Source organism: Vidua macroura, chromosome Z, assembly GCF_024509145.1.
Source record: "Vidua macroura isolate BioBank_ID:100142 chromosome Z, ASM2450914v1, whole genome shotgun sequence".
Lineage (NCBI taxonomy): Eukaryota > Metazoa > Chordata > Aves > Passeriformes > Viduidae > Vidua > Vidua macroura.
Window position 1 is genome coordinate 56,929,361 of NC_071611.1, and position 18,724 is coordinate 56,948,084.

An 18,724-nucleotide genomic window follows, 5' to 3' on the forward strand; every position below is an offset into this window, starting at 1 on the left:
TTTTCTTAGCCACTTTTACCTTTAAGCAGCTTACATCATGGTACTGTAACTCATTCATAAGCACTGGATGGAATATAAAGACCTTCTCAGAAATGGGTACAGATCTGAGAGGGATAAACATATATTATACCTCTTTTTGATACCACTAACCAAAAGGATTACTTTGTTCTGTCAACAGTCACATAGCACAAAGATTTTTCAAGGACCTGTAGGTGGCTGTACCCTCTCTTCTGCTGAACACATGGTGATGGGCAGAAACAGTTATTTAGCCATCCATTCCCAGTGTCCTCCTCACTAAGCAGTGCTTCATCTGGTCTGCAACATTCTTCCTCTTGGAAAAAACCCACTGCTGCAGAGTCAGAATTGAATAAACTTTCAAGGTAACCACAATCATTATCTTCAGTGAAAGACAAGTGTGTAAATATTTTTAAATTATGCATGGAAGTGTTATTTATTAGATGGTTTACTACACGATCATGATATGAAAAGGGAAAAAATGCTAATTATGAAGAGCAATTTAGCCATGTAATTATTGTAACACAAAAATTGAGTGTCACAACTATCACTGGACATAAGTACAATTTAAGTTAAATCGAATGCCATCTGCAAATGGACTCTTCCAGTTTGTTTTATACTCTGTACCAATTCAATAATTGAATGGCAACAGTCATTTCTGACAACACACTTTTCATTTAAACAGCAAGACATTCAGAAATTTTGAAGCAGTTTGCGTGCCAGCTTCCATTTTTTAAAGATTTTGGGCAGTTATGTGTCATTCCACAGACATATAAATGAAAAATATTTTCCCAAGCTGTCCTTCCCATGAAAGTCTGTATCTGTACATAAAGGTCCCGAGTGCTACATGTTCCTCCCTCCTGTACATCCATCCTGTCATCATCAAATGCTACTGAATAATTTGGTACAGAAGCCTTCTTGTGATTATCAAGTGCACTGGCTGTGGCTCCTCTAACTTCTAACTAGAGAATAATTCTCTTTATGTATCTACCTGTCAGAGTAGATCTTAAAAAAAAGCAAGTGAAGTGGCTACTCTCTGCTACTTCTTTTATTTCCAAGAATCAATCCTGCAATAGCAAGTTTCCCAACTTCTGTGTTATAGTGTTATTACTACCTTTTACCTCATGAACTTCAAGCATTATGTGCACGATAACAATTCTGACATATGGGTTTAAGGTTCAGAAACTATACCATATGAACAAGGCAATCATAAATACCATGTGAAAATTGATGAGCCTGGAATCAATTCCAAAATAATCATGCAGTGGAGAATCTTTCCAACATTCAAAATAAATACTTCTAAATACTGAACATTTAGAGATGCTGTATCTCATCTAATAAAGGGTCAGCTGCTAGAAAGCACGTTCCACCACATTTAGCCACCTGCCTGGAGAAAAGTGATACCTCACCATTCCCTGCTTCTTGCTCACCTTGCCAATTTTTGGTGAAGCCTGTTGGGAAGATTAAGACACCTGTACTTCCTAGACCAACACTGTGAATTTTAGGATGCAGCCAGTACATCAGTGACAAACAAAAATGCTGATCTTGGCTATCTTTCCCAATTGAAGTGGGTAGGGATAACTTGGACTTCAAGCACAAGAATCAGCTGGATGAGACTTATTCCATATATAACCAGTGAGAGGCTAAGCAGACATTGCAATTACCACAGTTCAGCTAATGCTCAGCATTTTAATATCATCTTCCAAAGTTACAGCCACCTGCCATGACTAAGTTGATTTTGGAAACACCATTCAGTGTCCTAATGTTGGTAGCTCCAGACTTTCCTTTCTTGCTTGTCTGACACCTGCAGGTTTACCTTGAGAGGAGGTTATATTTCTTTGCATAGGTTTCTGCCTGGGGAAAGCAGATGCCTGTGAACCACTGGGAATGTGGACAAATAGAAACATATCCAGACAGTGTCTGTCAGTATTTCAGGTTTCCCTTGACTCCTCTACTACATAAATTTAACATTTTCAAAACTGTGAGCCACAAGCAATTCTTTTTTTTTTTTTTTTGGTCACAATATGTTTGTTTGCACCATGTGCTGTATATTTCAGAAAGCCTGAGCTTTCTTTTCAAAAGTACAACAGGGAACAAGCATTCATCTCCTCCTTCTATACAAAATTTGTAATAAACAATTATAAAATTTCATCAGTCTTAAGAACAGAATGTTTTACACAGTACATTGAACATACTGTCATAAGCTAGAAGAAATTTTAGCTTTATACAAACATACACATACACATATATATATATATATAAACATAAATAAGCAAGTATAAATACCTGAGGTATATCAGAAAACCTAAACTACTAGTTAATATCATTTAACACTCCTTTCTCCAAACAAAGCAAAGATTTCCACACCTAAAGAACACAAAGCTTTACCTGATCAGCTGTTGTAACATCAGAAATTACAGCATCAGGGGGTCTCTTGGGTGGAACTGCTGTTAACTAAAGCACAAGTAATAGCATTATTAATATTTCACAGTAAAAAAATTTTATCCATACCTAATGCCAGAATATACCAGTTATGTATAAAAAGACACAATATTTACCAAATTGGTAAGCTTCCTTCTATCCTTTCTACATTTACGGACAAATAGAAAAAGATAGTTAGTCCAGAAAACGTCTTTTATCAAGGTTACGCTTACAAAGATAGTGATTCTAAGGCATCAGATCCTGCCTACAGTTAAACAATTCACCTAATAATTTCTTCCAAATTATCCAAAAAAAAGCCAAGCAAGAATCATTCACTCAGAAAAAAACAGCTGTCTCACAGAATAGTAAAATGCTTTGGAACACATAAACAAAAATGAAACTTTTAAAATAATACTTTTAAAAGCACAATGAAGAACAAAATTATTTACTACCTCACCTGTGGACTATGTTTCATTACTCTTCACCTTTATGAGCTTCCAGCACCTTTTTGGTTTACACTTTTTTCTTTTACTTTTTTTTTTTTTTTTTGGCAATTACATGCTGCATATTAAGCCCCTCTTTACTGCAAAAGAGCTGTTCCTTGTGCAATCTACAGCTTCATAGTTCAAAGACATAAATCTTACCTACAGACTGATGGAGAACATCCTAGATCAGGACAAACAAAGTACATCATAACCAATTCAAGCTATTAAAGTAGCTGACATAATTTTTTTCTCCTCTTTTTTTCTACTCCTTGTATTTTCAAAACAAACAAAAAAGTCCAGGAAGAAACTAGCATAAATTCTAAAATGAAAGGAAGCAAATTGATTCTCACTTATCTTAATTTATGTAAGGTCTTTATCAAAGGAAAGAGAAATTAAAAGAAACCTAGTGCTTTGTAGTTTCATGTCTAACAAAAGCAAAGGCTCTTCCCTGTTTATTAACACAGAGCAAGATCACTTCTTGGGTGGAAGACTTGATAACAACACTCCTCTTGTCACTTCAGAGAATCACAGTGGACCTACACAATCAGCTTGATAACAAGAACATTACCTAAATACGCTCTCAAAACAAGCATGACTTACCAATCTATTTCCAGCTTGTTTAAAGAAATACAGCTTGACCTACTGAGTCATTAAAACCAACCTACATGTGAATAATCAACAAAACCCCTCTACCCACATGTCAAGAAACCCTCAATTCAAGAAGAGACATATGACTTACACAAAACATTGCTCACCACAGACCTCAACTTGGAAAGCCGTTCCTCTTGACTTGCAATACAATATTCAAATACAACAAAAGTGTTAAGTGACAAGAAGAAACACTACAACATATGTCTGTTCACCCTGGGAATTTCTTTTTGCACAGAGGGGCATGAAACTCTTTTTAATTGGGAAGGTCTTCAAGGAAAAAACAGGAATATTCACCATTGGAAAACTGGCCTCTTGCATGCCAATGCCTCTGTTGAAATTGCTGTATTTTTGTCTTAATGAGACTACACTTGGGGGATTTTTTTTTAATCATGGGAAGGAGCTTCCTCAAACAGGTATTCTTCAAATGTTAAACTGTAAAATAATGTATATAACATTCTCACACTTCACTAAATAGAGTGAAGAAACTGCAGTTGCTGGAAGTGCAATCTTTAACTAAGAAGTGCCAAAGCACTACACTGGACTCACTGATGTCATCACAATAGGTTTGCCTTGAACAGGGTTTTTTACATGCACTGCTTATAAAATCTGACTGCAGAACAATTAAGGCCTCCTTCAAAGACCTTGATACACTGTCTGCAACAACTTCCTGTGAATTTTTTTATACTACAGACAGGCTCTTTAAAGCAGTAGGCATTTCAGTACCTGATTTGTGAAGTTTATATATTGTAAAACTTCTGTATAATTTATACAGGTTTAAGTAAAAAAACCTTTAAGTTTACATGCAAAAATCCCGAAGAACATCACCTACAGTATTTCAGATACATGAAACCTAGGTATTTCATTAATAATGTTCAAAACCACTGCGCTTAACATATCCTCTTATTCAACTGTTTATTACTGTAGTGCCTCAGGGCTCTAGTTCACAGTAACAACATGAAGTCACAGCTGACACTACTCTCAAACACAGCATTGAAGGGACAGTGTCAGGTACCTCAAGCATTTTGACATACACACTCTGTGTCCATGTGACAAAGTTTGCTACTTGCTTTCTCTGAAAACAGGAAAGTTCAGCTCCAAAATATAATGCTACTTCTCTTTTCCTCTTTATGCTTTCCAAGCCTCTTCCATACAAACACATAGATTTAGAAAGAGCTACACCTAGAGATCTTTTCTAGAAAATGCAAGCACAACCCTAATACTGCTTCCCATTAGGATATTCTACCATTTCAAATATTTCAGTGTAGGAATATTTCATCTGTATATTGTTTATCAGTTCATTTTTCTCCCTAACTTTCAAAAAGAAACCACTGGTTCCCCAAGACCCGAACAGCACCTTTTCACTCAGGCTCTGCAGTGAACAGAAGTATTTAAGTTCCATCTGAGTTTGCTCAGCCACACTGCTTAAATGGTAGTTTATACTTCCTAGTTCATATAGCAAATATTCTTCTTGCAGTGATAACAGAACTCTTTGTGTTTGGTGTTTTTTTTAAATATGGATATGTGTGGATTTACCTTGGCCTTTTCTGATGTCCGTTTTCCACCAAATCCTCCAGCTCCAACAAAAAACAAAGAGAACTGATTATAACACACGAGGTCCTTTCCACAATAGGTATTCACTGAAAGACAAAGAAGAGGAAGGTCATATATTGTCTTCAATCTCCTTTTTCATACAACTGGCATGTGTTGTTACAAGAGACAAGTTCAGATGGAAACTTGACAAAGCTCATTTTAACAACTGTCAGTGGTCACACTTTCACACTGCACTGCTGCAAGTCACTTTCCTAGTAGGGAAGATTAATGATATGTTTTAAATAATATCATGAGCTTTATCTATTTGAAAGCATTAAAATAAAAAAATGAGCTTCCAAAATGGTGACAACATTCAAAGTGCTAAAAACATTCGACAACACAGTACTGAAATTAGATTTTTCTCAGCATCTCAGACTGTATTAATTTATTTAAATATAGAATTGTACCATAAAATATGATGTATTAAAAGCTACTGAGACTACCCAATGTGTTGAACAGATTATGAACTCATACAAAAAGTAGTACTAGCACCTTGCATGAGAAGAGTTCCAGACTTTAAGGTCACCTGTTTCTTCTTTTGAAGAATTTAGACTTCTAACACAGTACTGAGATTCAGCTTCCTATTGCAGTTCATATCTATTTCACTCCTTTACAATTCAGACTGGAATTCAGAACTGTTTTTTTAATAAAGTTAATTTCCAGTTCTGGAAGAAATTTAAAAACCAGAGACTCTGCTTACAAAAAGAACTTCTGCATGTTGCAGGAATAGACAGGTTTCGTATTAGCCCAGCATGAAAACAAAACAGCTATGAGAAATGGTCAGTAAAAAACCTTTTACAATTTTATTTGACCGCCGAAGGAATAAAAGGTTAACAGTGTTTAGAGATTCACAGTCTATAAACCTACTCCTTCTTTCTAATTTCCCAATGGACCTTGGTATAATCACACCTAATGAGAGTAAGATTCTGAAAACTGCAATTTGTCAATTTCTGGAGACATTCTCATCCTCTAACTTGGGTTTAAAAGGAAGCAAATGGGTTTTGTTTAGAATAAAATAATACAGACATAAAAAAGGAATGCAGGACATGCTCTTATAGATCACTGCTTTGAAGATGGGTCTACAGAACATTACAATATAATTAACTTTTGCAAAACCACCCACAAAACACATGCAAACATGCAGGCACACACCCCTTCCTGTGGGGTAGCGGAATATAAACTGGCTACCTTCAGGCAGGAGAAAGTATTATTATTAAGATCTTTGATCTGTTTGCGTACTGCATTATTCTATTTACACAGGAAGAAAGTGTTCTTATTTCAGCATGCTAACTACCAATTACACTTTGATCTGTTTGCATGGTGCATTGTTCTACCTACACAGGAAGAAAGTGTTTCTATTTCAGTAGGTTAACTGACCAAGAACAATTACACAGCCACATCTCACTGAGATTTAATAAGCTAAAAGTCTTCTCTGTGGAAGGGCTGGCAGGTATTGGTAAAGCTAGTTAAAAATGAAGCATAATAAATATAACAGCACCTCCATCAAAAGCCATAAAACATTTTACCATCTATTAGCAAGACTGCTCCTGATCCTTTGTCCAGAATATCAGCAACAGTCGCAACTGACCTTAATTCTCCTGTAAGAGCAGAACATGGACACATTGTAAGGTTTTGCTTCAGGAACAAAGCCCACAGATCACTCTTTACATTTCCCTACTATCTTACTAACTTCTTTACCTATTACTATCATTATTGTTGCTGTTGTTATTATTATTATTGTCATTATTATTATCAACATCATCATAAGCATTGTAAAAGTCATATTAACTACAATCGTTCTGACTATAACAACAGTGTCTGGGAATCTTTGCAAATCTTGGTTTGAAGATCTGAGTGTTGTTTTGCTTGGGGTATTTTTATAACTTTTGGGTTTTTTTTTTTAATAGAATTTTGCTATAGTTAATGTATTCAGAGCTAAACACAGCCACAAGGATTGTCCACAGATTTCAGTAGGGCTGAGGCAACCATAGTCCTACACAAGAGGAGCTCAGCTCAGAGCCTAGGCACAGGGGTCCCTGAAATTTGTCATAGAGGTTACTGCTTTAGAGACACACATGTGTTTATAACTCAGCCTATAGAATGCAAAACCAAGAACCTTTATGAAGTCCTAGCAATCCATTACTAATCATCAGACTTCTCTGTAGTAAATATAATTTTCAGATATTTTTTTGTTTCAACAAAAAATTCTGCCATTTATTTGCAGCTTGAATTTTTTTTTCTTGCTACAATCTCAAAAGCTTAATTTTTATAAACTAGCAAGGAAATCCAGACACATGCATATCCTGAATTAATGTAACAAGTAACTCTCAGATATTGTAATCTAGGAAAACTCAGCCATCACTGAAAAGAATTTGTTACTGCAGTAATAATGCCTTGACAATTCTGTCAGGAAGGAAAGTAAATCTTATTAGCTTCCTCATTAGGATATCCATTTGTTTTTTTACATACATAATTTAAATCCTATCCTCTTACAGGTACACAGACACAATCACTGTTGAAGAATTCTTAGGTAAACATTCCAAAGTTTTATGATACAATCTTATTAAAATATTTTAAAGTTTTGGTAGTTAGTATTAAATTAGACAAATAATCCACAAGTATGTAGTGTATTTGCTTATTGTATTAAAGATAATGCACACTTTACTAAGTATACTGTAGAAAAGCAACACCTGATCTCAAAACCACGGTTTTAAAATTCCTTTAAGCACAAAACAGGTTGCCTCTCTTTTCCCCCACTCCTAGTAAAAAGGATATGCAGTACTGCAGTTTGAAACAAAGCTTCCCTGTTTCCATTTACAACATGGCTACAGGAACTGTTGTCATACTGAAAAACACATCAGAACACAGGACTGACCTGAAGTTGGTAATGGTTTATAAAGCTCCAGATATTGCTCACCATGTAGCATCTACATAAAGAAAGACAATGCTGTAACAACAATCAACAAATAGATTGCTTTCTCCTCCCCCAGGTCAATACACAGCTATTTTAGAAGGTGTTCAGAGCAAACAAATTTAAAAAACCCCAAATTTTATTCTTTTGTTTTTCTAACTTCATCCCCAAAATGTTTTCAAATAAAGTTTTAAGCCTTTATGGTTTTAAAAAAGTGAGGTGAACACAAAGTAAAATTGAATATCAAATTCATCACACATCTCATCATAGGAAGTGAATTATACAAGTGAAATAAAGGAATAATTTCTTAGGATGTAAGAATACAAACCACTGAGTTTTTCGTTTCTAGAACAAAAGGAACTTAACAATATTACAAAAAAACTACCTGAAATCACCTTTCAGTTATATGACACACAAACAAAATTAGCTACTTTACTCTTCCATACCCTTGCAAGATCAATATTTAGTCCTGAAAGAGAAGGAACACCATCAAACATAGACGTCTGAGCAGGAATTACTCCAAAGCTGGGTAAACAGCAGAATTCTTCACTTCCTTCAAAGAGAAATTTTAGGTGGTCTGGATCCTTAGTTGACATTCCCACACCAAGTGCATATAGAACAGGCTCCAAGTGAGTGTATTTATACACGTTGGTACCCAATTTACGGCCAACAATGCTTGCCTGGAAATAAGAAGTCAGCATAAAATAAAAATCAAAACCAGTTAATATTGAACTTGTATTCTTTCTGTAATTCTTCTATCAAACCTGGTGCCTGAGGTTTTTCTTTATAGTCACATGTACAAAAAGTATGAGTAATAAATAAACCATAAAATATTAATGTATCTATTGCAATACAAGCAACCCAAATGCAAGGCATTATACCTTACTTCAAGCAATCTACCTCAAGAACAAACGACCTAACTTCATACAGCTGCACTCTCAGCAGTGCATAGGATTTTTTGTAAAACAAACAACAACTGAAATAATTAACACCATAATAAGACTGAAATGAGGAAAAATTATCTATAGAGAAGGAGCCAGAGTAAAATGACACTGCCTAACAACACGCAAGCTCTGCCACTTTTCTGAATAACACCCTAATTAGAGATGCTTAACAGACCTTACAAGCACTAAGATTCTGCACTATCCAGTCTTATTCAGCCATAAGCTTCCTATGATCAATAGGAAACATAGAGACTGGAGTCTGGAGACATTCTTCATTCTGCTTCCTCACTTCACATTTCAAATTCCACCTTCCTTATTGCAGACAGTAAGCCAGAGTACAAGCTGAGCAGCAACACTGATCTCTCTGCTCAAGGTTTTCATCCAGCTTTGAGTGCATCTGGTAGACAGATTTACTTACTGTGTCAACAGAAGAAGAGACCACTGATCCAGAGCTTGTTGAATTCATAGAAACATTCCCTTGAGATTCTATCTGACTTAGAGCATCACTCAATACACTTATGGACTCTAGAGAAAGGAATTGGAAAAAACTCACTTTTAGATAACCATACATTACACACTCCAGTTACAGACACAAAACATGTGCATCCACCAGCAAATGAGATATAGCCTGGTATTTCTCAGTTCACCTTTAAACACAGTAAAGGTACATCTGCAAATTGAGCATGGCGCTGCATTTTACAAGCATCCACACAAAAGTAGAGGAAAAGTGATTCCTACACAGGTTCCATCAGTTCTGCACCCACCAGTCAACCATGACAGTTATCTCAATGTGTTAAGGAGAAGATAATGACTGCTGTATGTTTCAACTGTCTGAGAAGCAAATATCTGAAAATTACTACTGATTCTCTTATGAGAATTATTTGCAATGCAAGTGACAGGTCTAATCTTCTGACTGTTACCCTCTTTCCTGAATCAGACAGATAGAAAAGCAAATAAGACTGAGACTGAACAATGACAAAATTGCAAGTAATATGATGCATGGCTGAATTCATCTATGGTCACAGCAGGCCATCAAGTACAATTTATTCCTTGAAGCTTAATAGGGCTAAAATCAACATTAAACATTAGAATGACTCAAACAAAAGGTGATGAGAATCTCACGCAGAAAAATAAAAATGTGTTTAAATCAGAGAAGTGCAAAATAATTTCTTAACTACCTTAATACAGAGTCACTCCTCTCCACTTCAAAACCCCTGTGCCAATACTGATTTGCAATGCTGTTTGCATTAAGACAATGCTGCTCTATCACACAGCACTACTCTAAACAGCCTGCAAGATAAACTGCATGCCCTCTTGCAGAATCCTGTTTCCCTAAACTATCTCTTGCTTATCACTCTCACTGACAGAATCATCGTAACATTTGTTTGTGGCCTGAATCTTGTGAAGAAAAGGAACATCTAAAAAACAAACATATGTTGTCACCTCTTCTGCCAAAGACAAGCTTCCTCTTTGGATACAAACTCTGTCACAATATGACACTTACATAATGTGAAAATGTGAAAAACAAGATTTCTAATTTGTAAGAACCTTTTAAAAGGTAATCTCTTTTATCCCATTGTTCATTCATTAAATGAATAAAAGAAAATCAATACAGAGCTATTGGGAGAAATAACAGACTGTTTCTACTTTCTCTGCATGAACAAAAGGAAGGTTTCACATTGTTTTAAAACCTTCACAGGACAATACAGCTTGACCTCCAAGCAAACATGAATGTTTCCTCAACTTAGCAAAGCCACAAACTACTTACATACAGGAATATAAAGATCACTTTGAATGGTGAGACCCAAAGATTAAAAACAAGCATTTTTGACAAAATTATTTGTCATAATTAAGATCAACAGTATAAAGGTAACCTGTAAATTAATAATGGTGCAGAATGCTTCAATCTCCTCTTCAAGGAGTCTTTTTTCCAGAATGTATGACGTGAGTGGACTATAAAATTGGTGAGCTGGCTAGGGTCTGGCTGAACACTAAGGAGATCATAGAACCATAGATTAGTTTGGGTTGGAAAGGTCAGCTAGTCCAACTCCCCTGCAATGATAAGATACATCTTCAACTACATCAAGTAGCTCAGAGCTCCATCATACCTGACCTTGAATCTTTACAGGATGGGGCATCTACTATCTGTCTAAAAAAAACCCATTCCAGTGTTTAACCATCCTTTGTAAAAAACTTCTTCCTTATAGCTCACCTAAATTAAGCCTTAGTTTTAAGCCATTACCTCTCATCCTATTGCAATAGTCCCTGCCAAAAAGTTAAGTACTGAAAGACTGAAGAAGTGTCACTGAAGTCTTCTCTTCTCCAGACTGAGCAAACCCAACTCTCTCCACCCTTTCCTTTAGAAGAGGAGTTCCATCATTTTTATCATTTTTGTGGCCCTCCTCTAGCCTTGCTCCAGAGCTGGTCTAAGTCTTTCCTGTGTTGAAGACTGCAGAGCTGGATGTTGTACTGCAAGTGGAAAGGAGACCTCTGGGGGGAAGAATCAACTCCCACAACCTACTGGACATGTTTCTTCTAATGCAGCCTGGGATACAGCTAACTTTTCAGGCTGCAGGTGCACATTGCCAGTTTTTGTCCAACTTTTCATCCACCAGCATCTCCAAGTTGGTCTCCATAGGGATGTTTCTGATGCCTTCATCCTGTATTGATACTGGGGCTTGCCCCAGCCTAGGTGCAACACCTTGCACTTGGCATTGCTGAAGCTCATGAAGTTCCCATGGGCTCACTCCTCAAGTTTGTCCAGGTCCCTCTGGATGACATCCCTCAGGTGTGTCACCACACTATTCAGCTCGGTGCATCCTCAGCAAGTTTGCAGAGGGTGTACTCAATCCCTTATCTATGTCATTGATTAAGCTATTACACAGTACTGTCCACAATACAGTCCCCTGAGGGACACCATTCGATACTGATCGCCATGTGGACATTGAGACATTGACCATCCAACCAACACCTCCTCCACTGAACATCCATCACATCCATATCTCAGCAATTTAGACAAATGTTATTGGGGGCTGTGTCAAAGGCCTTAGATGAGTTCAGACAGATGGTATTCACAGGCCTTCTCTTACTCATTGATGGAGTCACTCCGTCACAGAAGGCAATTGGGCTGGTCAGACAGGACTCACCCTAGGTGAATCTGTACTGGCTGCCTCAAATCACCTCCCTGTTCTCCATGACCTTCCTATGCACAAAGTTGAGGCTCACAGGATAGTAATTCCCAATTTTATTTCTAATTTTTTTTCTAAGACCCAAGAAATACACAATTATACCAAAGGGTATAATTTTGGCAGAAGCAAACCCAGTAGGAAACTTTTTAATTAACACAATTATCTTATTATTGGTATAGGGGTATTTTTAAAATTGTTGGACTATCTTAAGTGTTCACCACCTCAGAATGGCCTGCTATTATACAGCAAATCATTAGGAGACAAAAGGAAAAGACTAAGCTGGAGAATAAAAGTTGAAAGTAGTTACAACAAAGAGCATCTCTTTCCAATAAGGGGACATTGCATATGAACCATATCCCTTAACAACAGAGGAAACACCACAAGTGTTTAAACCTTTTTTAAATACATATAAGGAAAGCTGACACTGAAGCTGGAACACTTCTCCTCTAATGGAAATTCTTCATATACACACAAAATAAGCATACGTATGCATACACACACCTTCAGTGTGTTTTACATTAATTTGCTCTATGTCAGACATAAGCTTTTAAGATGTGCCAGAAGTCAAACAATGAGAACACTTAAGTTATTTTCTGTAAATAGATAGCTTCTAGAGAATTAAAAACGTACAAAAAATTTCTAATAGCCAATAGACCTTTAGCTGAAACTCACTAACATTTTCACAACTGAAGAAAAGCTTGAGACAGAGTGCCTCACCCACGTCATAGACACAGTAAATTCTGCTTCCCTAGATAGCAGAACAACACACTACCTTGTGCAGGAGATACTATAGAATGCTGTGTACAGCATACAGTCTGCAAGACAGGGATGGCTGTCCTCTGCCTCTACCATAACACAGTCTGATTCCCTTTCCACAATAGGAAGAATTGGACAATGACACAAGAGCAAGTAGTACACTATGAAGGCAAGGAGAAAACAGTTGGGAGTTGCACCAACATGCAGTGCATGGTGCAACTGTGACCTACTGCACCCTGCAACACACATTCAGAAGCTTCTGCATCATACTTTATTTGGTCCTTCTGCTTTATGTACAGAATACAAAGTCATAAAGTCAAGCTTCTCTTATCAGTATTATTACTCAAGAAATAAGATTATAATCTCATATTACAGGGTTTTCTACTACATTAAAAGCAAATACTTTATCTAATTCCTTTTTTTTTTTTTTTCACTGCACCTAATGCTCAGTACACAAATGCTTTTCACACCATCGTATTACTCAAATTAAGGAAATCTGCAGGAAGAGTTTTAACTTGCAGATGTTAGGTATTGTACCTTTTAATCTTTATTGCAAGTACGCTGATTAGTTTCCTTTATTTCACAGTCAAATACCTTCAAGCAACAAAGAGGAGAATTTGACAGCAGAAGAGACTTCTAATAGAACTAAAAATGCTATTCAGCTAAAAAGAATTTTCCTTAACCCTTATGCTGATTCTCACAAATACACAATACAACAATTAATGCACAAGTGTTTATTCAGTATCTGTGGCTTGATGGCACTGGAAGGAAAAAGCTGTATCTTGGACTAAGTTCATAACAGAAGCTAAGGCATGGAAGATCCATGCCAATGTAACATTTATGATTCCCTGACTGCAGAAACCTGCAATATTGTATTGTAAGCACTTCTACTTGAAGTTCAAAATCTTCTTCAGTTTTTCCTCCTGATAGCATCAACTGGCAGATGTGAAATACCCTATATAATGTTGAAGCAACTTGAAAAGAAATTCCCATCTACAACACTTTTCTGCTAGCAACCCATGAAAGTAACACAGTACCTGTGACAGGTCCTAGAACTGATCAGAAGTGATAAAGCTGGAATCATGTTGTTATAAATACCATTTCATAGCAGAAAAGAGAACATGTATAAACTTGCATACATTTGGAACAGGATACCTGTAAGCCAAAGATAGTAAGGTGACCTAGAACTACTGTTTGGAAGGTTACAGTCCCCAGTGTGCCAAGATGTGAGGCAAAGGACAAAGTGTGTACTATTCTGGTTCTGGTAAAGGCACCTAAAAACATATCTTTAAGGTTTTTAACAAAATATCCTAATGGATTTCTGAACCAACGGTTTAAACATCTACTGTGTGTTTAAGTATCTTTGAAATTCAACTGACATTGTATATATGGATGCATTTTTCCCTCCTGCCCTGCACTCTTAAATGCTGGCAAGGAACAAGAAAAGTAAACAAAGCATTAAAAGAGAAAATCATTTCAGTCACCAGCCAATGGGGTGATGTGACCCAAGAACATAAGGCACAGTAAGAACTTTTTTGATGTGATATATCCCACAACTTAACCAGAGCTTTTTGGTAGTGAAATGTTCACCAAAAACCAAGATTCCAGGTCCGAAAAGAAAACACAATCTCTCTATTACACTATGCTGTCTGCATCCACATGCAATTAAATAAAACACTGTCATCAGTTTGACACTAAATGCTCACAATGATAAGGATGTCACTTCTCCAGAAACTGTTGAGATAAATTATGCCTTAATACTATAGGTAAGAACACAACAGTTGCTTTAGAAAGATCCGACCATAGTGAAACAGTAAATGATTAACGTAACACATTTACAAGAAAATTCACTAGTTCTGTAGATTTTGAAGTTTCAGCAAATGTTTGAAAGAAAGCATTCTCTTCTAAGCTTTGCTTACGCACATACCCAGAACCAAACTGTAGTTTGGATTGGAAGGGACCTTCAGAGGTCAGCAACTCCTGAGTAGGTACATCTACATCTACAAGTAAATCAGTTTGTTGAGAGCCCTGTCTGATCAGACCTGAATATTTCCAGGCATGGGGCATCCATCACCCCTCTGGGCAATTTACACCAGTGTTTCACCACTTTCACTGTAAAAATCTTCTCTCTTATATCTAATCTAAATTGATACTCTTTTAGTTTAAAACCATTACACCTTGTCCTATTGCAGCAGTATACATTTGTCCCACCACATTTCTCAGAGGCCTCCATAAAGTACTGAAAGGTCTCCCAAAAATATCTTCTTCCTTAGGCTGAATGGCCCCAACTTAAAAGTCTCCCTTACCTTGGATGGTTCTGGGTTTGCTGGCATTATCAAAGTCACACACCTTCTCCCATTTATCTCTCACTGCTTCGGGCGTCATTGGCTGATTCTTTCCTCTGACAATGGCACCCAAGGATCGCTCCCAGCGCACTAATGGGAAACATCAGCCAGAGAGTTCCAGTAATAAACAAAGAAGTTTTTCATTTCTTTGGACAACTTTCCTCTAGGCCACAATCTTCAAGATGGTACAATAATAATAACAATTTTAAGTACTCCAATGTAACTCACCAGTATAACTTCCAGCTGGACTAAAAGGGTACACTGCTTTAACTAGCATTTAGAAAGGAAATACCACTGGTTTTAAGTTTCACTGAAGCTACAATAGCCTTATTACTCTCCAGAAATACTAGTTTTAGGATTCTGTCTACTGAAAAGTTGTAGCTAGTATTGATCTACAGACTTTCTCTTCTGACATGACTTTGACTACTACTGCTTAGGAAATCTTCTGAAAGTGTGGAAAACTACAGGGAAAAAGTGAAAACCACTTGTTAGCTGTAAAAGACAGTAGCCAGCACCTCTAAATGGTCTCTGAAGTTTTATTTCAATACTGTAACCTGGGAGAAACTGGTAAGGCCAATGTGAAATTAGTTCCATAAGGATACAGACCTGGATTACTTGCATCATAATTCAAGTACTTAACCAGTCATGTTGGGTTTGCCATTAATTAGCAGAAGGCTATGAATAAGGCCACAATGGTACCTCATTAACAATCTAGTTTCATATCAGAAACTTCAACAATAGCCATTATAATGATGAGAAATGGTATTTTCTCTTGATAAAAGTGCAGATTTTCAGCTGTATTAAAACCTAACTGCTTGTGAAGGGCAGCAAGACATTTTGAGTGCTGCTACCCTGCTTCTTTTAATCTGTTTGCCACACTTCTTGGAAACACTATTCCAGTTACACAGCACACTTGAAGTTAGCTAGAAATGTACAAAATGATTATTAAGTTGGAAAAAAAATTAAAAGTAAGCAGAATGACTTCCTGAATTAACAGCTCTACTTCCAACCCTCTGATGACACTCATGTAGGCTGAAAAATTGTGCAGCTCATGATAACAGTGCTTGTACTAGGTTCAATGGATTTAGGAAAAAAGTCAAGATATCTCACACACTGAATATTTTTTCTTCTCATAAGTCCTCAGTATGACCTGCAAGTTTTCCTTAAATTGGTATTTAAGCTAGTCACTGGAGTCACTAAGGAAAATACATGGCCTTAACATGCCTACACATTAGTATTTTAATAGAAGCATAAGTAATGGAGGAAAGCAATGAAAAAGAATGAAATGAAAAATGAAAAATACGCCTGTTTATCAGCATGTGATACTTTTACAGCATGAAAAATTAAAGTTATCAAGAAAAGGCAGCAAGATATACTTAACACTACAAATTCTACTTTAAATTATGCACAAGATCCAAGAGTTCAAGTTACTTAAGCAGATTTTACTGTTAGTTCAAAAGCATAATAATGCACATACCTAAGTTACCAGTTTTTTCCACATGAAGTTAAATTTTTGACTTTTACTGAATATAAGCAGTTTCCTAAAACCTTAGGTTTTTATTCATCTTCTTGCCTGAGTAAAAAATGTCTAAAGAAAATTTGCATTTTCGGTATCAATTCCAAAAATTAGATCAATCCTGCAACAAAAAGTTGCAGGTAAAGTACTTACATTTTCCAATCCACCCAGCTCCCACCTGCCAAGAAAAAAAGAATACCATCAGCTTAGGACATGTCACAAAGCAAAGCTTTGGTAATGTTGGGAAACAAAACTATACTCTAGAACAAACTCAATATATTATGAATTTCTGAACTACTGCTGGTTGTACTTAACAATTTAGTTAAGTAGCTGAATGTGATCAACATAGAACAGTTTCCATCTAATATAGGTGAGTTAGCAGTTTGATGTCAATACCTATAATGATCATTACTCCTTCCTACAAGCTACTTTCTATGTTAGAATTATTTTGAGAACAAAAATGTCTTTTGAATTTTGGTATCTTTTCAATCTTAAAGGAGTACAGTAAGAATTGTAACAATCAAATTGGTAGTATTTTGAATACAGAGTAGAACTTGACAAAGCTACTATTGCCTGAAGTATTTGTCAAATACTGCACAACCAGATCAGTATTTCTTCTGTCTATGCTGAGTATGTAGCTCATACATGGTAATTTAGTTTCAGCGAGAAGTTTAAGGCTGGACAAGATAAAACAAACAATTGATTTTGGGGGAAAGAACAAAGGGAGGGAAGAAGGGAGAAGAAAGGAAAAATTTAAAAATTACCTCAAATAGACTGCCATTTTCAGCACAGCTCTCGTGACAAAGCCAAACTACTAAAGGAGCAACATATTCAGGTTTGAAAGCATCGACCAGATCTAGAGCAAATCAGAGGGGGGAATCGTGAAATAAAAATACTCTACAGTTTCACCAAATAATTTAATCTAACACTCTCTTATGAACAGCAGAACCAGGAGAATTTCATCAATAGTGTTCTGTCATAAAAAGAAAGGACCAAGTAAATGAAACATTTGAAGATTCAATAAATACGAATGTCTAGTGAGATACATATATGCTGCCAAATCCCATGACATGGCTTCTCAGCCAGAGAGATGAAAGCCTGTTTAACTGTTGGGAACACTGCTACATGCAGACTGCAAAGCCAGATAACCTTCCTAAATTTCCATCTGACAGGCAGCCTGAAATAAGAACAAGATAGCTATACATAATCCTGACAGAGATGTACCTGAGCAATTTTCCTTTTAGTCTGCTAGTCAGCTATATAGAGAAGACATTACGAAAATAATTGCAGTGGCTGATTGTTTAAGAATTATCTCATTTGGAAATGCTGATTTTTCCAAAGTATGTAGAGAATGATCACCTGCTAAATTTACATATCAATCCTATTTTGGGATTTTTATTAACATCTAGCACAATAGAAAGCTATCTGAAAATTGAGACATTGTCATGAACAGTGTGGTTGTCCATCTCTTATCACATTTTCTATCCACTGTCTCAATATTAACTTAGCTTAATTTCCTTTTTCAGCTTTTAGATTATTCTTTCAACAGCAGTAGATATACAGCTGTTCCTCAGCTAAAGGTCATCAAGCATTTTCAATTATAGCCAGATTTTCCCAGATGAAGAGCTAGGAAAGCTTATCATTAAAAGTACTTCTTTAATAGCAAAACTAAGGTAAACAGAAGGTCATTTTTAGAAGTTCCACAAAAGTAGAAGAAAGTTGAATTCCATTTCATATGGCATGTTTTAAGTGCATAGCAAACCCATTAGGCTTTTCCAAAGTATTCCACTTTATGCCACACATAATTTAGTCTCAAAATCTAGCCCTATACTATTATCACTAATGCTTGTAATCAATCCACTCTTAAAATAATTTTAAAATAGGTACTAGAAGTTTAAAAAA

The 18,724-nt window shown here is 36.3% G+C and overlaps 1 protein-coding gene across 1 annotated transcript in view; it reads right to left on the minus strand.

The window, feature by feature from the left end:
* The window catches only part of HSD17B4 (hydroxysteroid 17-beta dehydrogenase 4), a 61,719-nt gene that overhangs the window by 29,845 nt on the left and 13,150 nt on the right, over window positions 1-18,724 (minus strand). The window contains exons 9-17 of the mRNA XM_054003777.1: window positions 17,587-17,678; window positions 16,976-17,000; window positions 15,268-15,396; window positions 9,436-9,542; window positions 8,520-8,753; window positions 8,038-8,089; window positions 6,689-6,760; window positions 5,106-5,209; window positions 2,404-2,469 (exon numbers count right to left, since the gene is read on the minus strand). Of these exons, the coding sequence (XP_053859752.1) occupies window positions 2,404-2,469; window positions 5,106-5,209; window positions 6,689-6,760; window positions 8,038-8,089; window positions 8,520-8,753; window positions 9,436-9,542; window positions 15,268-15,396; window positions 16,976-17,000; window positions 17,587-17,678 (881 nt within the window). The remainder of the gene's footprint in view (window positions 1-2,403; window positions 2,470-5,105; window positions 5,210-6,688; window positions 6,761-8,037; window positions 8,090-8,519; window positions 8,754-9,435; window positions 9,543-15,267; window positions 15,397-16,975; window positions 17,001-17,586; window positions 17,679-18,724) is intronic.